The sequence below is a fragment of the Gymnodraco acuticeps genome, unplaced genomic scaffold, assembly GCF_902827175.1.
Source record: "Gymnodraco acuticeps unplaced genomic scaffold, fGymAcu1.1, whole genome shotgun sequence".
Classification (NCBI taxonomy): Eukaryota; Metazoa; Chordata; class Actinopteri; order Perciformes; family Bathydraconidae; genus Gymnodraco; species Gymnodraco acuticeps.
Window position 1 is genome coordinate 154,004 of NW_022991992.1, and position 26,241 is coordinate 180,244.

Consider the following 26,241-nt stretch of genomic DNA (forward strand, 5'->3'; position numbering starts at 1 on the left):
GAAACCGGCTCGAGATACGCTTGTTGTTATATTCCACGGAATGCTCTTAACATCCCGATAGCAATTCATATCTTAAGTGCTTTGACAAAAAATCCATAAAAAAATTTCATCTGTGGAAGCCGTAATACTGTAAAAAGCACGACCAATCATCTGAGCCGGCTAAAATGATTGAATGGCCTACCTGCCTGTCAGCCTTCCATCTGTGCACAAACGTATCTCGTGCTCTCATTGGTCATGTGCGCGTTCTTGTGTGTGTTGGAGGAGGGGCTCTGTAAGGAAGTGGCAGATTTTTTCCGGCTGTGGATTTTCAAATGCTAGCGCACTCGAGCTGGTTTCTCCAACATTACCTACCCCACCTTTAAGCTGCCACTTTCACGGTTGCATAAATCCTTTGTTACCCGATGTTGGACATAAGAAGAAAGATGCTTCACATGTTTTATTAGTAAGAATTATGGCCTATAATAGTTAAGGGTATATTGTATCAAACACTTAAAATGTAAATGTTTTTGTGTTATCTTTCTTTTCTGTGTCTTATTCTTATCAGGTTTTGAATGCATTTTGTTGACTCTTAGACATGCTTATCTGAATTTACAATACTCCTATTTTTTCTATATAATCTTGATTGCGCTATTGTACTCACAGTTTACTTTAACATCAGCCTGCAGTGAGTCTCCAGCTCCAATTTCGTTACAGGCTGTACATCTGTACGATCCGCTGTCTGAATAACTGACAGACTTCAGACTGAAGGTGTGAGTCCTCCAGATGATTTTACTCTTTCCATCAGTCATCTTCATCCAGGTGAAAGAGGTTGCTGGTGGGTGGGACTTGGCACTGCAATGCAGCGTCAACGACTTGTTTTCATTCACAATAAGGGCAGGCTCAGCTCTTATGGTCACATTTTTTGGAGAATCTGCAATCGCCAAAATTTAGTAAAAGAGAAAGACAGGTGTCGGATCAAACTTAATGTTAAGTCACGATGATATGGTAATACGAATATATACAAAAAATGTCTCGATAAGTCACTCACATTTCACAATCAGCGTCCTTTGTTCGCTTTTGGTTGAGCCTTGACTGTTCGTGGCAGTGCAAACATAATCGCCTGTGTGGGCTGAAGTTACATTACATTTGTGTTGAAGAGTGTTAGGGGGCCAATCATTTGCAGCTTCAGAGAAATGCCTTTCTGAAGGCTGAGGAGTTGATGTAGGAGTCATGGTCAAGGTGAGCTGTGACGGTGGAAAGCTTTCAACAGTGCAGTTGATGGTGATGAGCTGACCTTCTCTGACCTCAGCATCCATAGACAGCTTGAGAGATGTGGGAGCATCTGTAGAAACGGGAGAGCAGCATGATTTTCAGAAGGATCAATAATGTTTCTAAATGTTGCATGATATAACAGGAGCAGACACTGAACAGGTGCATGTCCTACAATCTTTAGTTTGACATTTTCCCATACGCGCTTATACTTGTTCTGGCCAGATTTCGAGAAAAAGATCAACGGGAGGCCAAAAAAGCCTACATCATAATTCAGATTTGTTAAAAGTCTGTTCTACTGCTTTGTCAGGTCTTTCTGCACAAGCAAATTGCTTTTGAAATGCTAGCTTCAGAACAATCAGGGTTATGCTATGCTAACATTGTAGCTGCTAGCTGCATCAACAATGTAATACAAATGATACGAATAAATACGTCAGAGAAACTTAAACATCACAGTTCATTTTGAGCAAAACACAATTACTTACACATTACTTGTATGCACTTCGGTTCACTATCCTCCCCTGTACTGATGAGGTTGGTTGCATTGCAGATGTAACATGCTTCATCTGATCTTTGCACTTTGTTCAAACGCAGTGTGTTTTTATCAGTTGTCCTGGACGTCCACTGTGAGGAGTCAATCTGTTTATTCGTGTTGTATCGGTACCAGGAGTATCTCATTGGTGCAGGATTGGCATCAGTGTTGCATTGGAATTGAATGGAGCTATCGACTCCCACAGATGAATCCTCTTTTATACCATGGTTACTGATGGTTGTCTTCCTCGGGCCGTCTGGAACATGAAATATATTTTTAGTATACTTTCTACAAATAGTTAGTGGATTTATTTCCTTTTCTGTGCCATCATATCAAAACGGTTTGATATACATACAGCAAAAGGAGCGGTGCAACTTACATTTAACAATAATTTGAAGAGGCTCTGATGTTCCAGTCCCCACAGTGTTAGTGGCTGTACATGTGTAGCTGCCTTTGTCCTCAGGCTTGATTCTTTCAACAACATACAGCTGTGTCCTCTGCCCATCAATAGTGCTCCCAATTTTTGACCAATCATAGGTTGTGGGTTGTGGGTTGCTTCTTTTCACATTACATTTCAAGGTCAGTTTATCTCCTTGTTTAACTTCAGAAGTTGAGGACACAACCTCAACTTCAGGCTTAACTGAAACATAAGATTTCAATGTTTATTTTGGTTAATATACATGGATAATACACTAAGAATGCTGCAGACCTCAGGTGTTAAAAATACTGAGAATCAGAAACGCATGTAAAATGTATATTCAATTCTAGAATAAATCTAGTGAATACTTACATGTGACATTAATTCTGACAAAATTCGATGTTATTGTACCATGTTTGTTTTTGGCTTCACAATGGTATTCTCCATCCCAAGACTCTCCAATTGATGGGATGTCCCATACTGCAATTGTTACACCTCCTGCTTCTTTATTTTTGTACCAGGTAAAGGTGGGGTCAGGATTTCCTTTGGCGGAGCATCTTAGAGTCACATGTTGTCTTTCCACAATATCTTTTGGACTAATTTCAGCCAATGTGTTTTTTGGAGCATCTGTATCAACACAAGTCAGGAGAAGTCAGACAACACCCAGCAAGCATAGATGGACTTTTACATTGTTTCCAAATATCCAGCACAATAGAATCATATTACATTTGATTTCAGTCCCGGTAAGGTTTTTTAAAATGTTTTAAAATCAAAGCCAGAGTCTGAGTCAAGCATTATATTACTTTCTAAAGTACAACTAAGCTATTTGATTTTTTTAAAAGTAGGAAAGTTGTTGATTTCTCGACCCTTAAAAATACATAATCTGATGGTCAAAGGAATTATTCATTACAAATCGTATTATTACTACTAAATAGAATATGACAAAGTTGTTAATCTAGCTTATTCGGATCGTAAAAAATACGCATTTAAAAGTAGTAGCAACTCAATTGTAGAAGATTGTTTTTGCTTTTCAAAACTTGACATCTCTTTAGTCAAATTCTTAATTTTCAGTTTTTCTAATATGCAGTATATTTTTTACAATTTATGAAAATGATCACCATAAAAGTTGGATGTAGCAGATAAAGATTACATTTTTTTTTTAAATCACTTACTTTGCTTTGCGTATATACGACTACTTTAATAATAGACATGAAATAAACTATCTTCATTAACTTACATTCAACAGTCACACTGATATTGCGGGTCAAATAGCTGTCTTGGTTATCTTGGGTTTGGCATGAAAATTCCTTCCCATCATCCAGCCAGCTGACATTGAAAGTGTCTGTGATTCTTTTCAGTTTTTCATCCTTTTCTGACTGCTTAGTTGAGTCTGGCCATTGAGGATGAATTTGTAGAGTTGACGGGCATGAACTTGAAGTAGAGCATGTCAGTGTTATCAATTTAGATTCGGTTAGAGCAGGCGGTGTCTCAAAAGTAATTGGACATGGATTTTCTGAAAATATGAAAAAGGCAATATCAGAAGAAATGTTGATTAACAGAATATCCAGTGTTAGTAAGTTACAATCAAAACAATACAAATTCATGTTTTAATAGAATAATTATATTGGTATGTGTATATATAAATATATACTGTAAGGCAAACATATGAAATTACCAGTAACCGTGATGTGTGATAACGATTTAGTCATCCATTTGTCTTTTTCTTGCTTCCCTATATATCTAAAAGAATAGTTTCCACTGTCAGTTTTGGTCAGGTTGCAGATTATAATACTACACTCCTCTGAGGGTGTACCATCATTTTTCCATCTTGAAAATGGAGAGCCGATGTATGAAACTCTTTCTGCAAAGCCTGGACTGACAGAACGCACTGCGTTATTACTGCTGTAAATGACAGGGCCGGTGAAAGAATCTTTATTCCAAGTTGCATTTTTCATCCAAAACCAGTGTGCGTCAACAACATCAACCATTTTATTGACGGTGCAGGTGATTTTGATGCAGGACCCCTCTCTGGCTGTCAGGTCAGTCTCTTTGAGTGAGAAGGTATCGACACAAGACAATTCTGTGGTGGTAAGAGCACATAAATGAAAGTCAGGTCATTCAAGTAACTTTAATGAAAATGTTGTGAGAAGCAAACAATATTATTATATCGGAGATAAAAATAAAATCCTACCTTTTATTATTGCCAGAAATACCAACCACTCGAATATCTTAGCAAACATTGTTATGTGTTACTGAAGCTTGATATCTGTAAAAAAGTGTGTGTACATTATTGTATGTACATCTCAATACATAACCAATTTTTGAAATGTATTTTCTTTATTTAATCCAAATGAGCTATGCAACATTGTAATACTTCCTTTTTTTCTGGGTTTTTTTTCTGAATTGTTTGAGTGTTTCTTCCTTGTTTTAAGATTGCTGGAAACTTAAAGAAATTATGTTTTCTACACCACATTTAGCAGCATTAGCCCTCTTGTCGTTTTTATTTTTCTTACTTTGTTGTTCCCGGTCAAATTTGACCTGTCTGTTTTAACTGCTCTCACATTAACACAAAACCGCTTAAAGGGATAGTGGAAATGGAACCTCAAATAGTTTCGTTTTAACTTATATACAAGCATAATTACGTACCAAAATAATCACACCTGATTAAAAATATATAATAATTGCCTTACGCATGTTAGAAGCACTTTATTGCAGCTTCCCCGAAGTTTTTTAGAAACGAAATGTTCGACTCAGCCAAACCGGAAGTGACGAAAACTCAGGAAGACGATACGATAACAAACCATGGCGTCTATGCAGAATGAACGTGGAAGGGCAAATATACCAGACAAAGAAGAAGGATTGTACGAGGTATCCAGTGATGATAGCGAGTCAGAAACATCCTCTCGGCTTTCCTACGAAAATGTCGTTTTAGGAACTGAATCTGAATCCGGTTCAGTAAGCGACGATGGTGACAATATTGAGCCAGACGATGGACCATTACGTCCTTATTTGTTCGAGCCCGAGGTGATGGTTCACGGGCACGGCATGGGCAATGGCGAGGATGACCAGGACCAGGCGCCAGATGATGCACCCCTACGCACAAATAATCTTGACTGGTAGGTCCCTAAGCATAGCTCACGCATCTTAAGATCACCTGTAGCCTTTACAAATATTAATCATTGTTAACCAGTTAAGCCCGAAGGTCCCCCCAGTGGACCCCTCCCACAGTTTTTTCTCTCTCACATGTCTCAGGGCTTCTTAACATTTATGAAACTATTAATGTTTCATACCCTTTTAAAGGTAAGAAACTCCGCTAACTGACAATAAGAACAATTGTTAGCTAGAAAAAACACAAGAGTAATACCAAGCCTTTGAATTAGCATTGAGCGAAACAATGCTAACTAATGCTAACGCTTTTTTACACACAACACACGGTAGAAATGCCCTTATTACTATCTTAACTGCACAAACAAGATATACGATTTAAAGCTGAGACTCCACAGATTCCACACATGTAATGTCATCACTGTAAGACCTCGAATTCCTGGAGCTATCAGCCAGAAAAGAGAAAGTAAACAACATCCGGTTCCAAAAATATTACAATAATTACGTCTTACCTTTTTTGATTTGTGATCAAAAGTTGTGTTCAACGGAATAAAAACGCATCTCAAGGTTAATCCAATGTCGTTGTGTCACGTAGAATTTTTTACTGATAATCAATCATCATATTTATGGAAATATACTCGGTATAAAGTATTGACACATCTATTCACCATAATAAAGGTCGGCTATTCACATGCAAATGCTATTGAATGTCCGCCATTGTTTGTGCCCGTCTTCCTTTGCTCTCGTCATCACCCGAAGATTCCCGACGATTCCCGAAGTATTTCGTTTCATTGAGAGGGCGCAGTAAAATTGAAAATAAAATGAAACTAGGCGCATGAAATTAAAAAAAATTGTTTATTATGCTTATTTTTAATAAAAATACATAAGTTAAACCCAAAATTCGCGGATTTCCACTATCCCTTTAATGTTATTTATCACCCTTTTAAGCAGTAAACTGTTTATCCGCTTTCGACAACAAGTTTACATGAATAACTGCAGTGAATACACAAAAAATGCTTGTCAATTTGTGTGTGTGTACTATCTGGCTGAACTTACGCATAGAGTTGACTTAACCACCCAACATTCAATAAAAGTGGTGGTCAGCAATTTTATATTTTCAAATGCCTGTTCATATCATAAGGCCTTGAAGCATTCAAATGTAAAACACAATATTTATGATTGATGAAAGTAGTAAATCAGTCAGATTTTACCCGGACACGACAGGAGTGTTAGAATATGGTTATGAATCCCCCACTTTGTAAATTGAATAGTCAGCATTTTTTAGGGTTTTTAACAGTATACTGTATACTTAACTTTCAAATGCCATTTTGTAAATAACCCCTTTTCCTCATTCACTCAACATTTTTCAAAACTCATATTTTTATTCTGGACACAGACCGTGTACCACTTTGTTATTTAGTAAAGAGATAAACATTTTCAGACAGACATCACCTTTTAAGTTAAATAGGCAGTCAAATAGAGGAAATCTAAAATATTAAAGACAACAACATAATCGTGTTTTTACCTCAGAGGATCCTCTTACAGCGTTATGTAGCTCACGCCATCCCTCCTAAAGTAAGAGTAAGATTTAAAAAAGGAAGTTTTTCACACTTGACCTAAAATGTTTTCAAAATTTACATGCTCAATCATGCCTGCCCCGGACCAACATTTTTTATATGATGAAATTGTGTTGTTTCCCCCCTCCATCTGGCTCGCTACAGTAGGCCTGCAACCTCCTTTCACTTCCTCTATTTAATGCATTTATTTTTATTGAAAGCTACTGGGTTGGGTGGTTGAAGTATATTTTACTGGCATTGAGTAGTTACAGTATTTGAAAACGATTTGCAGATTATATGCTAGCAAGATATTTGCAAGGCCCTTTATAATTTCATGCGGATTAAAAATTGTTACAATGTATCAAATTATTTCTGGAGTACTGTATGAAAGTGTGTTTCAGAGATAAACCACACACACACAGGAAACCTTAGACAAAGTAGAAACAAGTTGACTTCACTTCCCCTCCCCAAGAGCCTCAGACACTATCTTCTCAGCATCAGCCGCCATTTCATCGATGGCGCAGTTTAAGGCTTGCTGCATGGCAGCAAAGGAGCGGCTGGCTGAACGGGCATGTCTGGGTAACGCCATCTCAACCAGCTTTAAAGAAACTGTGGCCAAGTCGTTTTGTGCCTTCGCCAGGCGCTGTTGAACCTCGCCCTTAGTGACCTCCACTGACAGTGCACAAGTTCGCATCCCTTTAAGTCTTGTGGGCTCCATGCCTCGCTGACGGGCCAGTCGTTCCACAGATTCATCGTCTAGACACAGAGATAATTGTGCTTTGGTTAGAATCCGTACTGCTACACTTGAGTCCACCATGGAGGCCACAAAGGGAACAGGAATAGCCGACACCCCACCAGATAGCGAGGCAGCTGCCCATACTAGTGCTTTAAATGCATCCTTTTTCTGAGTGACCAGGCTGGAGGTAAGTGTTGGGAGAGCCAAGAGCACCGCGTGGGCTCGGATCTCAGGAAGGTCTCTTTCCATGTCCTGCAACAAGCCAGGAAAGTCAAACTTCTCCAGGGCGGAGGGTCGTACCACATAGACTTTAGGCATTGTCACACCCTGTGATCTCAGCACTTCCAGACTGGTTTTCCGTATTTTTTCTATGCTTTTTTCTGTACATTTTTCTGAAGCAAAGAGAATAAAATACACTGTTTGTTGCTGCAGCGACTGGGCCTCAAGAAACAATCTCACACTGTTGGTTTGGGGCGTCTGTGTGAATGTTATAAAGACGGCATTGTAGCGGGGAAACTTCACTGTGTTCATGTATCCCTCTGGTTCAAATGGAGAGGTGGATGGGAGAGGTGGCAGATCCCACAGACGAAAGTCAGGGTGTTTGGGGTTAGGGTAGCATGCCACTTCCTCCGGTGCAACAGGTGTCGCAGAGGGAGCTGCTCCATCGTCCCCGAAGCTGAGGCCATTGAGCGAGTTTATGAAGGAGGTTTTTTCATCCCCACGGTCCCCAATCAAAGCGAGGTTGATCCTGCTGATCAGGAGGTCTTCTAATGCATCTTTGACCTCTGATAACTTATTGTGGTCTATGGACTCTTTTATGGTCTCAATGAGGTTCAGACTTCTGAAAACATCAGCCATACCTGTGAAAAGATATGCATTGCAATTTTTGAATATAGTTATAAAAGCACATAAGTCAATCAACTTTACCATAGTATTAAGTATAAAATAGATTGTGGCAACAAAGTTCGATAGTACCCTTGTAACATACAACTAAATACCTGAATTTACCTGTATTTCTGGTGTCACAGGAAACAATCTCACTCAACACTGGTGCACACAATGTTTAAAACTGAACTAAAGGTGTACATGGTGTGTTAATAAAAGTACATTTCACAACCAAAGGTCTTGTTTAACATACATTACTATCAGTATCACTAAACCTGTTGATTATTTCTGTTATTCTGATCATTCACAGTGTTCAAACCTGTCAAATATGTCCTTTTTGCCAATGCAACATTTCAATGTATTACAAACTGCACACACTCACCTAAAGGTCTTGAGAAGCAGCCGTGAGGTTGAGAAATGTGTTCTTGGTTGTCAAATCTTGACTCTTTTGCAGCTCTGAAGCACAAGCAGTGTCAGGTTGATCTATTTAAAGCTGTCCAGCGAGTGGGACATTTGTAATCCTGTTAGCTTAGCCTTAATCCAAAATCCCTCTGAGCACATGCCCACTTTGGGTATATGTTAAACTGTACTTTTCAAAGCCTTCAAGGAGAAGCACATAACGAAAACATACACTTTTTAAATAAAGAGTCATTTGAATAGCCCCATTGTTTTTATTATTAAACTGCAATGTTTCACTAATAAGCATTACAGTCATGCAGAAAGGAATATGTTGCCAAATCTCACCAGTAGGACCATGAAGAACTTTAGCAAATGTGTTTCATTTGTTATGTACCTCAACAATTTCAATAGTGAAAATAAATACAAAAATGCCCAAATAAGTATAGAGTATGAATACATTAAACTGAAAGCATAAAACAAGTGTCTTTGTTTATAATTGTGTGGGAAGTTTCTCAAAGGTTGCTGTGTATGAAATAAAAGGACTAGCCAAACATTTTGTAATTTAGGTATAAATAGTTGATATACGTTTTATACACTCAAGAGATTTGCCTCCTTAATTAATGATACCCAAAAATCACAATGTTTAATATGACAAGTTTCATGTTCTTTACTATGAAAACCATTGTTACATGCATGTTGGGTTTGGCCATATACTGAAGGCTTTACCAATAAAGAGGAACAAAGTCAAGTTAATAAATGTGAGGAAGTTGTGTAATGTACTCTTGTTAGAAAAAGCTTCTTTCTTCCCTTTTTAGAACCCAGTATGCAAACCATCCAACATCTGGCTGGTGTGTCATTTTAGACTCACCCTCTCACAAAATTATTTCCTGTGTTTGTGACAGCAGAAGACAGTGTTAAGCATCCTTTAAATATATATGCGAGTTAGTTCAAAGTAATTGGACTTCAAGTTAAGGTTGCGCAGTTTCTCTGTTATGCTAATAGTTAGATAAAGTTAACTGCTTTAATACATGCTCAAATATATGCTTTATAACAATGAGTAAAATGTAAATTAAAAAGGAAAACATTCACCCAACACACATCCTGGTTCGGACTTTCTCAACTGTAACAGCTGGTGCAGCTGGCTGGACATAGTTAGTAATGGTCCTAAAACTACAAATTGCTCTTTTATCTTCGTTTTTGTACTAAGTTCTTACATTGTGTGCTTTTGAGGATTATTTTAAACTTCACATGGAGTTGCAATAGCTTTTTTCCCCCATTTAAAATGGTTAAACTAAGCTAAGCTAACTCTGCTGGCTCTATGGCTTCATATTAGCACAGACATGTGAATTGATTTGCTATTCTCCTCTAACTCTCAGGTATAAAACAGTTGTTGAACTTCTGTATATGCTAGCATCTTGTTGACTTGGATCATGGCATACAATTCAAACAATCACATTCTTAACAAAAAACACTTTGACATACAGTTTCTTAATGGCAATAAAACATTCTAACACATTGTCAATTAAATTAATAGGATTTCTGCTTACATGGTTATGTTTTAAGTAATATAAAAAGTAAATAAGTTGTATAAGCTATACACAACTGTAAATGGGACATTATATGTACATATATTCACATACTACATAATCAAAACCTGTTTACATTCTAAAAGTAAAAATGCAGACTTTGGTACACACAAAGCTAACATGCCCTCTCCTTGCACACCAGCACTATAATCATTTTCATGAACAAAAGAAAATTGTTTGGAAATGCTCAATGGAATAATAAACAACAGAAGAAAACAGCATTTGAACAAAGAAACCCTATACAACACAATAATAAGACCGACTTCAATGTCTCCATAGTAATGAAATATGCAATACTATCTGCATGCATTTCTACAAACATAACAATGCATTATAATGGAAAGCCTAACTGCTACAAAAAGCCTATCATTCTAGCTGATAAAATGTACATGCAGTTCAGAGTGGGTGGATAGGGGATCGGCCATGTGAAGCAGAAACTGAGGATTACAAATGTTTTGCATATGGAATAGGTGTAACCTACAGCGGTTAGATTACCAAAAAAAACAACAGTTTAGCTTGATAAGGTCGGTTAATTTCATGCTGAGAGCACAGTGCTTTGTTAAAAGGTTTTTCAATAACATGTCAAATTGATTGCATGCATACTTTCTAGTCTGTAAAAACATGCAATATGTTTGTAGTTCTTGTTCTTGCATGCATGTTACGCCAATGTTTAATCACCCATTGTGTTTGCACTGAAAACCCTTTTTTAAACATGTATCATTTTGTGATTTCAAGCCACACTGTGCTCAAACCTTACCCATTATTTCATTCAAATTTGAGTACAATGCCATATCCTGACCTCCCTCCACCTCCTCTGCAGACATGCACTGTTCTACCTCTTCGTTGCCCTCCACCTTTTCACCATCCTGTCCACCATCATCATGTCTCTCCCCTTTCCTTTTAACTTCAGCGTACTCTGTCTCTGTGGTCTCTTTAGTAGCCTCTGGCCCATTGGGACACTTTATTTTCAACAAGCGGAAGTCAATGTTAGAGTATTCCACCTCTCTTGGTACCCCGTCATCGTTTGGTGGAGCCACAGCTCCTCCTTCAGCTGCCTCTTCGTCTTGGGTCCCAACATTTTGCATGGCTTCACCAGCACTGATCTGTCAGGTAGAAATACAAAATAATGTACATGATACAAACCAGACAATTTATCAGTAACATACAATATGTTAAGATATCAAAACATTTCAAACTTTACAGTCATAGGCTGACTACAAATCATATATTACTTTTTTCCACTGCCAACAAGTTTCAAATGATATACATATATATGTTTCTTCTGATCTTCCAGCGGGAAACTGCATAAATATGACTATTTAAATGAAAAACAAAATCATGGAAGAGCATCTCTGATCACAAGACTAATAATTGACCAAATATGTAATGAATTTATATATTAAAGCCAGCTGTATCAATATAAATGGCAATGGAGCCACTTGAGTAGTTACCATCTCCAGAGTCTCAGCGATTTCTTCAGAGTTCTTCTGTTTTCTTCTGGAGAGAAAATTAAATAAACAGAAGCAAAAATTAATAACAATTAATAATCAATCATTTGTACAAGTCTTAAAAAAGGACCAAACTTCTTATTTAGAATGCTTCAGCCCACAATTGATGAAAATCATTAAAACATGTATTCATGTAGGCAATCATGACTGCTAACCAATTTTCCTCTCTTTTTTGTTTTTACTACTTACCAGGCAACTTCTGTTCTGTTTTTAGATCTATTGCTTTAAGACTCTATAAAGTATTCTGCTTTTAACAGCATTGCATACATGTCAAAAAGAAACACAGCAAAGTAAAATGTGTACCTCTGGCATTTTCTGCCCAAACAGCAGATGGATGTTGAAACAAGGAGCCCAATCAAAAATGCAATGATGAGTTGCGGCAGATTAAAAGTCTTAAAAAAAATATGGATGGGATCTGGAAAAGAGAACAACAGATAATTAAAAGAAATAAGAGCTGTGATCACTGCTCTTTGTCAAAAATGGTTTAAATAGGTAATGAAAATGTCATAAAACAGTGGCCTTGAGTTGGGAGACGTTTTTAGCTGTCAACACTTACCCTTTGGTTCGACCACTTTTCTCGTAACATTGAGGTTTTCTTTTACTTCCCCAATGTCATTGCTGCTGATGCACTCGACAGTGGTGTAGTTGCGATCTTTTAAAGTTACAGTAATGCTGAGGTTGACTGCATGGTTTGGGAAATTGGTAGTGACAGAGTATTCAGTGTGAGCGTCTAACAGCGGCCATTTGATGGTGGGTAAAGGAAACCCCTCACTGATACACACACACGTCAGAACCTCCGACTGAACCACACATCCAGAGGTACTGAAGATCCTTGGAAGAACTGAAAAACACACATAAGGGATTTGAACAATACAGCAAACATACAGTAAGATGATATTATTGCATTTAAAAGGAGAATAGAACAGCCTACTCACATGTCACATTTACTTCAGCATGTGTGCTCAGAGTAGGGATCTGGTGTTTTGCCTTACAGACGTACAGTCCAGAATAATCTACTGTCACATTACGGATGGTAAGAGTGGCTGTTCCAGTGTTGTTATCCAGGATGATTTTGGTTTCTTTTGTCAGGTTTCTGATGGAACCATGTTTAGTCCATGTGATAACAGATGGAGGGAAACTTTCAATGCTGCAGGTCAGATTCAAATCATCACCATCTTTCACAGTAGTTACTCCAGTGATCACAGGTTTCTTCAAATCTTTAAGAAAATTTGACAAAAAATAAGAATTTGTTTAACAAAACGTTAAATTACATCGTCTCTATTGAATAATTCAATGTGGTTCAAGCTAAGGCGGAACACCAGCTGGAGCCTTAGGGTGGGTGAGACATTTGAACAGAAGGATTTTATTGGTTAAAGCCCATATGTACAAATTGAAATCTCTATTAATACCCAAAATTAACATTGGTTTGCGAATGCCCTCCCATAATTAAGATAGCTGAAAATAACTATCTATATACTATTGAAAGAAAATGGCACTAATAGTGTTACACCAACTGCATGGTTTGAGTTTGAGAAATTGGTAGGGACAGAGTATTCAGTATGAGCGTCCAAAAGTGACCATTTGATGGTGGGTAAAGGAAAACCTTCACTGACACACAACACACACACACACACACACACACACACACACACACACACACACACACACACACACACACACACACACACACACACACACACACACACACACACACACACACGTCAGAGCCTCCGACTGAACCACACATCCAGAGGTACTAAACATCCTTGGAAAACTTGCAAACACTCAAAGCTAACATGAACACAGCAAACAAACACACAATGATATTGATATATTTAAAAGGAGACTAGAACAGCCTAATTCTGCTTTTACATTACGGATGATAAGAGTGGCTGTTCCAGTGTCGTTATGCAGGATGATTTTGGTTTCTTTCGACACGTTTAGGAACCATGTTTAGTTCATGTGATAACAGATGGAGGGAAACTTTCAACGCTGCAGGTCAGATTCAAATCATCACCCTCTTTCACAGTAGTTATTCCAGTGATCACAGGTTTCTTTGCACATTTAAGAACAAATTAAACAAACCATAAAAACCTATTTGACAAAATATTAAATTGCAGCGTGGTTATCAAATCATTAAAAAAACAGTTTGAATAATTCCTTATGCGGTTCGAAGATGAGGCTGAAAATCTCCTAGAGGCCTTAAAGTGCCTAAATATGGGTGATCATTAAAGGAATGATCATAAGAGCCGGATATGTAAGAAATACAATCACCATCAATAACTAACTTTAAATACACTGACACTCTTGCAAATGCCCTCAGATAATAGAGATACTCAGAAAGAACAGCAATTATTAAAATCATTTAGAAAATATTCAAATTTTACATCAACTGTTTTTGTCAGTAAGCTGTTCAGATATGTTGCCGTACGGATGTTCTGTCCAAAATGTTCTGATGTCATATTATGGATGATAATATGACCGCAAACTTCAAAGTGATATTTCCATTGATTACCAGTCCTTTGAGAAAATACGATATGATCTATGATATGAGTAGGTGCACTAAAACAGGTTAAAGCTTTGGATCCCGTCAAGTCACACGCACAAATGACATTTGAGAGAGAGATATAAAAAATGGTCTCAAAAAAGGGAGACAGATTTTATTTGACTGTTTTAACAAATCAGAATGTAAAATATGATACTCACAGGTCACATTAAGAGTCACAGTCTCCTCTGCAGTGATGTTGTTTCTGAAGCTGACCTCACAGGTAACATTGTTGTTGTGGTGTTCAGCTGAAGGGTTAAAGGTCAAAGTGGAGCTGTGTCTCTGTGTGACAGCAGTCAGATCCTCAGTCTTGAGAGCAGTGATGTTTCCTGTGATCTGAGAGTCCTTCTCTCCTGCTCCTCTCCATGTCCAGGTGAATTTAGGATCAGATCCAGAACAGAGACCAGGAGCAGTGCAGGTCAGTGTGGTCGGCTGCCCCTCTGTCAGAGCAGGAATCATCACTGAGGGCTTCTGGGTCAGACCTAAAGACAGAGCAGTCTGTTAGTGAAATCCGTTCAACAGCCTGAAGGTCATCATTCAATTGACTTTGGGCACAAACATCAGATACTTATATCCTAACTCCCAAGAAGTATAAGTATCAGACACTAATACTAATAAATATGAGTTAAATCAGGAAATGCTGCAGTTCCTGGTTGCCCACAGAATATTAAGATGTGTTGGTTCAGTTCATGCGTAAACAAATAAACAACATCTACATTATAACTTTTGTCAGAGCTTCATACCTTTAACAGTCACAGTAGTTTTTCTAGAGAATGTGAATCCATCGGTTTCACTCTTAATAACTCTGAGCTGATACCCTCCAGAGTCTGACTCGGTGAGGTTGTTGATGAAGATGCTGCAGTTCCTCTGACTCACATCAGGCTCCAACAATGAAACCCGTCCCTGAGTATGAACATCGTTCTTCTCCTTGGTTTGGAATATAATGTCAGAATCGACACATTTGGATTCAGATTTATCACATTTGTACCAAACTATATGTTGGGGTGTGAAGCTCTTATCAGTAGTAAAGGAACACGGTATCACGACACAGAGTCCAGCCTCTGCTGTTATATCTGCTTCACTAAGAGTGATACAGAAGTTTCTAAGTTGACAGTGTCTTTTTCCCCAAACTGATGCACCTGTTAAAAAACAGTGAGACAAAAACAAAGAAAGGAGATCTTTATATAAACAAAGCCAATATACCCTGATATTAAATACATGGTAAAAGAAAGCAACACTAAACAGACATGAGAGATTTCAGCATTCATCATGTTTCTGAAGCCACAATATTTTTGGTAAATAATAATCGCTCGCATAACTGAATGTCCATCACAGAGTTTCAATGTGTATTAAATAGATGCTGTGAGAAATACTACAAATATAAAGTTATAGAAAATGATTATTTAATTCATAGCTTTTTTGTTGGCATCACGAGATTATAATAAAGACACATACCTGATGAGAGCAGAATCCCCCAGATAAGAACAAACATCCTGATTCGATGATGTCGACAGACCGTCTCTATCGTTTGCAGAATTAAAAACATAAACAAATAATTACATCAAATAAACAAAACTCTCAAATATGTCAGTGGATAAGACTGGATCAAGAACAACTCCAACATTGCCAGCACAGCTTCAGATACAGGGTGTTGCATCTCCTGAAGTAACATTCATAAATGTGGCTTAGATCTGCTTCAGGATTATTAGTCTCTTGACATGTTTTATTGCATCTGCTACAAAAAGCTGCCAGGTAAACTTGAATTATCTGAAGCAGCTTCATCTACAATCCCGCACATTGAATTCAAACTCACTTATTTAAAGTGCTGAATTTTCAAAGCATTTTATGACATTAATAAAGAAAAAATGACTTATTTGAATATATTTACAATTCGCAGCGATATCTTAAATATTAAAAAAAGGTAAATGTTGGGTTTCACCTCTTGTTGCCATTTATCCGCTGCTCTCTTCTCTCCGGTGTTCTCGGCTGAGTTTCTCTGCTCTGACTCTTCCTCTTCTTCTTCCTCATTTTCTACTTCTTCCCTTTTTGCACTTCAAATTGTTCCAGGAAGCTTCTTTACAAATTAGCCCAGCTAGACTCCTACACTTGAAGCTAAAATATGAAATATCTCAGAGATCAAATATCTCAGAGATCATGCAGTATTTGTATTTGATGATAATGAGCATCTCACAGTAAATAAAACATCTTGAAGTGAGCAAGTCTATAGTATTTATATGGTTTATCATGACCGAAAGGTGTGAAAAACATTGAGAAAGCGGTAGTAGCCTACCATGAGTGTGCGTCAGAATATTATGTCAGAAGACAACAAAATATGTGTTACACAAACCATTGTTCTACATTGTAATGTAAAACACGTTATTCCCAGAGTGAAAAGTGAATGCATCTCAATGATCTGTATTACGTGTTAATATCTGCAGTTAAATAATGATGGCCCATTTAAAATAGTCATTTGTTTAATAATTAGGTTTTTAAATATAAAACTCCCGAATAAGTGCATTTATTACGTAAAGATAAAAAGTATTGTTTAAAACCTATAACTGTTTTAACTGGTTGCAGCCTTATAACCTGTACTTGTAACGCTATGGTTTTGATATTTAGTTTTTTGTGCAACGCCTTATTTTAAGTTCTCGTAAAAGTCACTGAAGTGGTTATTCATTCACACATTGCCTTTTATGGCATCACTGTATCCTCTTTAATAACTTCCTGTTCACACTTCAAGCTGCTACATGATAATCTGTTTTTAAAGCTACGGACGGACAACAGTTTTTTCATTATCAGTTACGCCTGATTATTGAACCGTCACGTTTGCAGTATTTGCAACGTTTACAGGTTCTGTAGGAAGAAAGGTTTTGTTTTTACTAACCACACAGTGACTTCATCCCCAACATGAAGGGTTTTCTTTTTTCTTTTAAATAGAATAATACAAATAAAAAAAGAGAAGATATTGTTCACTCTTACGGAAGTGTGAGTCAAGCAGACTCATAAGGCATAAAGGGAAGCAATACGTAACGCCTTAAACAAGAACACTAACATGGCTATAAAGACCAATCTTGCTATATCTTTTATCCGTTTGAGAAAACTGACCACATGCAAAGATGATAAGATGTTTAAACTGATTTTGAAATGATTTGCAGTTCATCAAGCCTCCATATTTATACATATATGACATATACATCAAATAATGCAGAAAATAAAAGTTCAAGGTAGAACTTCCTGTTTTTCAACTCTGTGATGAAACAATACTAACATTATCAGAGATATCTTAGTCGGGTCTAAAGAGTTCTTACAAACCAGAGCTGGCAGACAGCCAGACGTTGACATTCCTAGAGTGACGTTGAAAAAGAGAAACCTCTTTCCTACACAGGGTGAAGGGGAGGGTTTCATTTTAAACCCTAGTATAATTACATTAATTTTGAACAAAGGCTCGACACTGGAAATACTTTATTTCACCACAATGTACATCTATTTTAATCATAAAGGTTTGATCTGAGTTATGAGGAGCAAAACAACAGCGTTCTACAAGGTCAAACCCAGAAGGTGTGTCTGACTGAACAATGAACGTCATTTCAATCAGGAGAGACGTGATGTATGGAATACATATTATTATCGGTCACATTATATAAATGAAACATAATGATGACAGTTTATAACAAGTGAATGAAATGGTGTTTTGGCGATTAGGCCCAGGTTTTGTAGGATATCAATCGGGAAGGGAAGAACCGTTTCCGATGAACCCCCCTGGGTCTAGACACTGGTGGTGGTGATAAGTGGTTAGGTCCGGTTGGAAGGGAGAAGGTTAAGCTTGGCCCTGAGTTGAAAGCAGGAGGCGAAGGGGTGGAGGAGGGTTGCGCGTTGACACCTGGAAGACAGCTGATAGGAAAGGGGAGAGCATATATAGAGGGATTAACAGGTGCGATAATTAGGCTTGTAAATGGAGGGGAGTGATAGGTTAGCTGAGGAGTGGCGCTCCCTGTTATTTAGTGCAGGGAGCGAGTATTGCCATGACGTGCAATACGGAGTGATAGGTCTTCCTGTCTGAACTTGTGCTAAGCTTCATATTAATATATCTGTTAAATTAGTGCATACAAATACTACATATTTATATTTTGGGCAATTCAGAAGAACATTTATGTTTTTTGTAATGTAAAGAATTAAAAACGGCATTAAATACTTTTTGGAGTTTTATTTTGGTTATTGTTTCATACATGTTTGTCTAATAGATGCTGATATGAGACCAATGTTACGAAAAGTGACAGCATTTCCTGTTTCTGCTGGAAAGAGGGGAGTTCGTCCCAAAGCTTCCCGCTGTATTTACACCCCCTACCTGAAAAAAGGGAGCCTCATTCAGCTGTGAGTGTGACGACAGACGGAGTTCACCCTGTCACCGAGTAGAAGTGGGTAGGGGGAAGTTTGGAATTTGGCCAGAGTGTCAGTGATTATCCACACCTGCACATGAAGTTACTAATCAAGAAATGAAACTGCACTCAGAAGACTTGACGTTATTGGCTCCATAATATGGTGGCCCAGAGATCTCAACCAATCAGCATCAAGTAAACCATGAGGAAGTCACATGGAAAGACACAACTTGAACTGATGATACAAATAATAAAAAACACCAATTTTACTTCACATGTTGTCACATTCAAACACAACAAAATACATCTTTAGCTTCCATGTAGGTTATGTATTTATTTAGGGCTGTGAATTTTAAGTAGTATATGTTTTATTGTGTAGCTATTATTGATGTATGCTTTTATCTAATGCATTCAGACATTCATACAAAAATAATGAAGGAGCTTCAACAAGTTTTGTTCCAAAGTGTATTTCAGTAAAGCTATCTGAAAGTCATTCCAAAAGACAAATGACATCCTCTCACGAGAAGTGTGAAGGGAATAAGTAATGTTCACGCTACAAAGGGAAACCTTCAACCAACATCTGTTATTTTTGATGACAATGGAGTGGTAACAAATGTTCAGTCTGACTGGCGAGGTTATATTCTTTGGGACAAATATTTGTAGTTCTTCCATGATGAATGTTTATGAATCTATTTAATGAAATGGCTATGATTATCATGATAATTTCTTCCTTTTTACGTATACCTGACAGAAAATATTACAGATTGATAACGATACAAATGCAATTAAAAATGAACATTTTAATTAAAAAAACATTATATCAATTTCAACATTTTCAGATCTCCAGAGATTAATGAATCTGCGAAGCACAAGCTACAATAGACTGTGATTACACTGAATATGCACGCTTCACGATCTTCCCCTGGGTAAGTAAAGCTTCATGAAATGTAAGGTATAAAAATAATAATAAAATAAGTTGCAGTTAACTGAGAAATGTCATAATCCAAGAATCTTTTACACGATGAAAGTATGATTTAGGAAATCTGTCAGTGTTGCAGAATCATCTCCTACTGCACTCAGTTGACGTTTGTCGTTGTTAGTTCAGAGGCTGGGCGATCACATCATAATCTGATGACACCTCTGTTTTCTTGATTGACATGTAAGTTCTGTCCTCTTGGTTTGGTTTCACCTTTTTTCTTGAGTGCCTATGAAAAGAAGAAAGTGTGAGACATGAGGTTTGTCTAAAAGACTGTACTGCATTGACAGAGCCTTCAAAGCATTACATGATAATATACTACAGTTACATACCAGAGGAACATCATGAGGATTATGCAGATTACATTTACAATAAGAGATACAGCAGCAACGCCAATCCAGAGTAGCACTTCACATGGTCCATGTTGATCTGCTATTAGAAAGTACATCATGTAGATTGTGTCACTGTTTAAGATTTATATTAATGCTGTAAAGTATTAAACATTTCATAAAGCAGTTTGGGAGATATTTTAGTAGTCAACACTTACCATACTGTTTTAACACTTTTCTCGTAACATTGAGGTTTTCTTTTACTTCCCCAATGTCATTGCTGCTGATGCACTCGACAGTGGTGTAGTTGCGATCTTTTAAAGTTACAGTAATGCTGAGGTTGACTGCATGGTTTGAGAAATTGGTAGTGACAGAGTATTCAGTGTGAGCGTCTAACAGCGGCCATTTGATGGTGGGTAAAGGAAACCCCTCACTGATACACACACACGTCAGAACCTCGGACTGAACCACACATCCAGAGGTACTGAAGATCCTTGGAAGAACTGAAAAACACACATAAGGGATTTGAACAATACAGCAAACATACAGTAAGATGACATTATTGCATTTAAAAGGAGACTAGAACAGCCTACTCACATGTCACATTTACTTCAGCATGTGTGCTCAGAGTAGGGATCTGGAGTTTTGCCTTACAGACGTACAGTCCAGAATAATCTACTGTCACATTACGGATGGTAAGAGTGGCTGTTCCAGTGTTGTTATCCAGGATGATTTTGGTTTCTTTTGTCAGGTTTCTGATGGAACCATGTTTAGTCCATGTGATAACAGATGGAGGGAAACTTTCAACGCTGCAGGTCAGATTCAAATCATCACCATCTTTCACAGTAGTTACTCCAGTGATCACAAGTTTCTTCAAATCTTTAAGAACATTTGACAGAAAATAAGAATTTGTTTAACAAAACGTTAAATTACATCGTCTCTATTGAATAAAATAGAATAATTCAATGTGGTTCAAGCTAAGGCGGAACACCAGCTGGAGCCTTAGGGTGGGTGAGACATTTGAACAGAAGGATTTTATTGGTTAAAGCCCATTATGTACAAATTGAAATCTCTATTAATACCCAAAATTAACATTGGTTTGCGAATGCCCTCCCATAATTAAGATAGCTGAAAATAACTATCTATATACTATTGAAAGAAAATGGCACTAATAGTGTTACACCAACTGCATGGTTTGAGTTTGAGAAATTGGTAGGGACAGAGTATTCAGTATGAGCGTCCAAAAGTGACCATTTGATGGTGGGTAAAGGAAAACCTTCACTGACACACACACACACACACACACACACACACACACACACACACACACACACACACACACACACACACACACACACACACACACACACACACACACACACACACACACACTCGTCAGAGCCTCCGACTGAACCACACATCCAGAGGTACTAAACATCCTTGGAAAACTTGCAAACACTCAAAGCTAACATGAACACAGCAAACAAACACACAATGATATTGATATATTTAAAAGGAGACTAGAACAGCCTAATTCTGCTTTTACATTACGGATGATAAGAGTGGCTGTTCCAGTGTCGTTATGCAGGATGATTTTGGTTTCTTTCGACACGTTTAGGAACCATGTTTAGTTCATGTGATAACAGATGGAGGGAATCTTTCAACGCTGCAGGTCAGATTCAAATCATCACCCTCTTTCACAGTAGTTATTCCAGTGATCACAGGTTTCTTTGCACATTTAAGAACAAATTAAACAAACCATAAAAACCTATTTGAAAAAATATTAAATTGCAGCGTGGTTATCAAATCATTAAAAAAACAGTTTGAATAATTCCTTATGCGGTTCGAAGATGAGGCTGAAAATCTCCTAGAGGCCTTAAAGTGCCTAAATATGGGTGATCATTAAAGGAATGATCATAAGAGCCGGATATGTAAGAAATACAATCACCATCAATAACTAACTTTAAATACACTGACACTCTTGCAAATGCCCTCAGATAATAGAGATACTCAGAAAGAACAGCAATTATTAAAATCATTTGGAAAATATTCAAATTTTACATCAACTGTTTTTGTCAGTAAGCTGTTCAGATATGTTGCCGTACGGATGTTCTGTCCAAAATGTTCTGATGTCATATTATGGATGATAATATGACCGCAAACTTCAAAGTGATATTTCCATTGATTACCAGTCCTTTGAGAAAATACGATATGATCTATGATATGAGTAGGTGCACTAAAACAGGTTAAAGCTTTGGATCCCGTCAAGTCACACGCACAAATGACATTTGAGAGAGAGATATAAAAAATGGTCTCAAAAAAGGGAGACAGATTTTATTTGACTGTTTTAACAAATCAGAATGTAAAATATGATACTCACAGGTCACATTAAGAGTCACAGTCTCCTCTGCAGTGATGTTGTTTTTGAAGCTGACCTCACAGGTAACATTGTTGTTGTGGTGTTCAGCTGAAGGGTTAAAGGTCAAAGTGGAGCTGTGTCTCTGTGTGACAGCAGTCAGATCCTCAGTCTTGAGAGCAGTGATGTTTCCTGTGATCTGAGAGTCCTTCTCTCCTGCTCCTCTCCATGTCCAGGTGAATTTAGGATCAGATCCAGAACAGAGACCAGGAGCAGTGCAGGTCAGTGTGGTCGGCTGCCCCTCTGTCAGAGGAGGAATCATCACTGAGGGCTTCTGGGTCAGACCTAAAGACAGAGCAGTCTGTTAGTGAAATCCGTTCAACAGCCTGAAGGTCATCATTCAATTGAATTTAGGCAAATATATCAGATACTTATATCCTAACTACTAATAACTATAGGTACAGATGCTAATACTAATAAATATGAGTTAAATCAGGAAATGCTGCAGTTCCTGGTTGCCCACAGAATATTAAGATGTGTTGGTTCAGTTCATGCGTAAACAAATAAACAACATCTACATTATAACTTTTGTCAGAGCTTCATACCTTTAACAGTCACAGTAGTTTTTCTAGTGAATGTGAATCCCTTGGTTTCACCCTGAATAACTCTGAGCTGATACCCTCCAGAGTCTGACTCGGTGAGGTCGTTGATGATGATGCTGCAGTTCCTCTGACTCACATCAGGCTCCAACAATGAAACCCGTCCTTTGAACAAAGACTGAACCTCGGTGTTTAACTTGTTGGTATTGAATATAATGTTAGCATCAATACATTTTGTAGATGATTCACATTTATTGTACCAAACTATATGTTGGGGTGTGAAGCTCTTATCAGTAGTAAAGGAACACGGTATCACGACACAGAGTCCAGCCTCTGCTGTTATATCTGCTTCACTAAGAGTGATACAGAAGTTTCCTGTTTGACAGTGTCTTTCTCCCCAAACTGATGCACCTGTTAAAAAACAGTGAGACAAAAACAAAGAAAGGAGATCTTTATATAAACAAAGCCAATTCACCCTGATATTAAATACATGGTAAAAGAAAGCAACACTAAACAGACATGAGAGATTTCAGCATTCATCATGTTTCTGAAGCCACAATCTTTTTGGTAAATAATAATCCGTTGCATAACTGAATGTCCATCACAGAGTTTCAATGTGTATTAAATAGATGCTGTGAGGAATACTACAAATATAAAGTTATAGAAAATAATTATTTTATTCATAGCTTTTTTGTTGGCATCACGAGATTATAATAAAGACACATACCTGATGAGAGCAGAATCCCCCAGATAAGAACAAACATCCTGATTCGATGATGTCGACAGACCGTCTCTATCGTTTGCAGAATTAAAAACATAAACAAATAAATACATAAAATAAACAAAACTCTCAAATATGTCAGTGGATAAGACTGGATCAAGAACAACTCCAACATTGCCAGCACAGCTTCAGATACAGGGTGTTGCATCTCCTGAAGTAACATTCATAAATGTGGCTTAGATCTGCTTCAGGATTATTAGTCTCTTGACATGTTTTATTGCATCTGCTACAAAAAGCTGCCAGGTAAACTTGAATTATCTGAAGCAGCTTCATCTACAATCCCGCACATTGAATTCAAACTCACTTATTTAAAGTGTTGAATTTTCAAAGCATTTTATGACATTAATAAAGAAAAAATGACTTATTTGAATATATTTACAATTCGCAGCGATATCTTAAATATTAAAAAAAGGTAAATGTTGGGTTTCACCTCTTGTTGCCATTTATCCGCTGCTCTCTTCTCTCCGGTGTTCTCGGCTGAGTTTCTCTGCTCTGACTCTTCCTCTTCTTCTTCCTCATTTTCTACTTCTTCCCTTTTTGCACTTCAAATTGTTCCAGGAAGCTTCTTTACAAATTAGCCCAGCTAGACTCCTACACTTGAAGCTAAAATATGAAATATCTCAGAGATCAAATATCTCAGAGATCATGCAGTATTTGTATTTGATGATAATGAGCATTTCACAGTAAATAAAATATATTGAAGTGAGCAAGTCTATAGTATTTATATGGTTTATCATGACCGAAAGGTGTGAAAAACATTGAGAAAGCGGTAGTAGCCTACCATGAGTGTGCATCAGAATATTATGTCAGAAGACAACAAAATATGTGTTACACAAACCATCGTTCTACATTGTAATGTAAAACACGTTATTCCCAGAGTGAAAAGTGAATGCATCTCAATGATCTGTATTACGTGTTAATATCTGCAGTTAAATAATGATGGCCCATTTAAAATAGTCATTTGTTTAATAATTAGGTTTTTAAATATAAAACTCCCGAATAAGTGCATTTATTACGTAAAGATAAAAAGTATTGTTTAAAACCTATAACTGTTTTAACTGGTTGCAGCCTTATAACCTGTACTTGTAACGCTATGGTTTTGATATTTAGTTTTTTGTGCAACGCCTTATTTTAAGTTCTCGTAAAAGTCACTGAAGTGGTTATTCATTCACACATTGCCTTTTATGGCATCACTGTATCCTCTTTAATAACTTCCTGTTCACACTTCAAGCTGCTACATAATAATCTATTTTTAAAGCTACGGACGGACAACAGTTTTTTCATTATCAGTTACGCCTGATTCACTAGCAGGAACCACGCCACAACAGTGTGATGTTTGTAAGTTTATTGAAGTAACATGTGAATGATATGAGGGGGGTGAAGAGATGATCTGGGAGGACGAGCTGTGGTCCGTGCAGTGGGAGACTCAGAGTGGGGGTTCCGTCTCCGGCATGATCTGCGTGGGCTGATTACGGGCCCCCAGACAATACCTGGGATTAAAATGTTAGTATATACAGTATATAAATATGCACCGTTTAAATATAAATGTTGACGGGTAGAGGATGTTGGGATGAAGGGATGAGGGATGAAGGGATGAGGGATGTTGGGATGAGGGATGTAGGGATGAGGGATGTTGGGATGAGGGATGTGGGGATGAAGGATGTTGGGATGAGGGATGTTGGGATTTGGGATGAGGGATGTGGGGATGAAGGGATGAGGGATGTGGGATGTGGGATGTAGGGATGTTGGGATGAGGGATGTAGGGATGTTGGGATGAGGGGATGAAGGGATGTTGGGATGTTGGGATGAGGGATGTTGGGATGAGGGATGTTGGGATGAGGGATGAGGGGATGTGGATGTAGGGATGTTGGGATGAAGGGATGAGGGATGTTGGGATGAGGGATGTAGGGATGAGGGATGTTGGGATGAGGATGTGGGGATGAAGGATGTTGGGATGAGGGATGTAGGGATGAGGGATGTTGGGATGAGGGATGTGGGGATGAAGGGATGAGGGATGTAGGGATGTTGGGATGAGGGATGTGGGATGTAGGGATGTTGGGATGAGGGGATGAGGGATGTTGGGATGAGGGATGTTGGGATGAGGGATGTTGGGATGAGGGATGTAGGGATGAGGATGTAGGGATGAGGGATGTAGGGATGAGGGATGAGGGGATCGCTCGGTGTGAGTCGGAAGGGGAACTGTATGGGTAGAAGGAGAGGGAGGGTGGGTTGAAAGGATGGAGACAAGCGGTGGCCCGGAAGTTTTGCCGGATATAAATAGGGGTGGCCGTGGTTCGAGGCGGAGT

The 26,241-nt window shown here is 38.0% G+C and overlaps 4 protein-coding genes across 9 annotated transcripts in view; all 4 read right to left on the bottom strand.

The window, feature by feature from the left end:
• The window catches only part of si:dkey-24p1.1 (uncharacterized protein LOC556718 homolog), a 10,542-nt gene extending 3,571 nt beyond the window's left edge, over positions 1 to 6,971 (bottom strand). The window contains exons 1-9 of the mRNA XM_034201192.1: positions 6,829 to 6,971; positions 4,390 to 4,464; positions 3,874 to 4,278; positions 3,436 to 3,711; positions 2,571 to 2,825; positions 2,160 to 2,420; positions 1,734 to 2,036; positions 1,028 to 1,321; positions 641 to 910 (exon numbers count right to left, since the gene is read on the bottom strand). Of these exons, the coding sequence (XP_034057083.1) occupies positions 641 to 910; positions 1,028 to 1,321; positions 1,734 to 2,036; positions 2,160 to 2,420; positions 2,571 to 2,825; positions 3,436 to 3,711; positions 3,874 to 4,278; positions 4,390 to 4,438 (2,113 nt within the window). The 5' untranslated portion in view covers positions 4,439 to 4,464; positions 6,829 to 6,971. The remainder of the gene's footprint in view (positions 1 to 640; positions 911 to 1,027; positions 1,322 to 1,733; positions 2,037 to 2,159; positions 2,421 to 2,570; positions 2,826 to 3,435; positions 3,712 to 3,873; positions 4,279 to 4,389; positions 4,465 to 6,828) is intronic.
• Positions 6,972 to 7,313: 342 nt separating this feature from the next.
• Positions 7,314 to 8,453, bottom strand: irgq2 (immunity-related GTPase family, q2). Its single transcript, XM_034201153.1, has one exon. It carries the CDS (start codon positions 8,451 to 8,453, stop codon positions 7,314 to 7,316), a length of 1,140 nt encoding a protein of 379 aa, XP_034057044.1.
• Positions 8,454 to 9,113: 660 nt separating this feature from the next.
• On the bottom strand, positions 9,114 to 16,741 carry LOC117536351 (sialic acid-binding Ig-like lectin 11). Of its 4 annotated transcripts, XM_034201176.1 has the most exons (9): positions 16,458 to 16,741; positions 15,974 to 16,039; positions 15,262 to 15,657; positions 14,680 to 15,000; positions 12,909 to 13,190; positions 12,530 to 12,814; positions 12,277 to 12,388; positions 11,917 to 11,962; positions 9,114 to 11,568 (listed from the first exon to the last, which is right to left on the bottom strand). In XM_034201176.1, the coding sequence occupies exons 1-9, from the start codon at positions 16,468 to 16,470 to the stop codon at positions 11,212 to 11,214; spliced, it is 1,878 nt and encodes a 625-aa protein (XP_034057067.1). In that variant the 5' UTR covers positions 16,471 to 16,741; the 3' UTR covers positions 9,114 to 11,211. The 4 variants fall into 4 exon arrangements, with proteins under 4 accessions (XP_034057067.1, XP_034057068.1, XP_034057066.1 ...); XM_034201177.1 differs by lacking the exon at positions 15,262 to 15,657; XM_034201175.1 differs by lacking the exon at positions 16,458 to 16,741 and having other exon boundaries at positions 11,917 to 11,959; positions 15,974 to 16,235.
• Positions 16,742 to 19,202: 2,461 nt separating this feature from the next.
• LOC117536354 (sialic acid-binding Ig-like lectin 14) lies at positions 19,203 to 24,605 on the bottom strand. 3 transcript variants are annotated; one of them, XM_034201181.1, is made up of 8 exons: positions 24,366 to 24,605; positions 23,882 to 23,947; positions 23,161 to 23,565; positions 22,580 to 22,900; positions 20,797 to 21,078; positions 20,418 to 20,702; positions 20,203 to 20,299; positions 19,203 to 20,099 (listed from the first exon to the last, which is right to left on the bottom strand). In XM_034201181.1, the coding sequence occupies exons 1-8, from the start codon at positions 24,376 to 24,378 to the stop codon at positions 19,991 to 19,993; spliced, it is 1,578 nt and encodes a 525-aa protein (XP_034057072.1). In that variant the 5' UTR covers positions 24,379 to 24,605; the 3' UTR covers positions 19,203 to 19,990. The 3 variants fall into 3 exon arrangements, with proteins under 3 accessions (XP_034057072.1, XP_034057071.1, XP_034057073.1); XM_034201180.1 differs by having other exon boundaries at positions 20,203 to 20,302; XM_034201182.1 differs by lacking the exon at positions 23,161 to 23,565 and having other exon boundaries at positions 20,203 to 20,302.
• Positions 24,606 to 26,241: the final 1,636 nt, after the last annotated feature.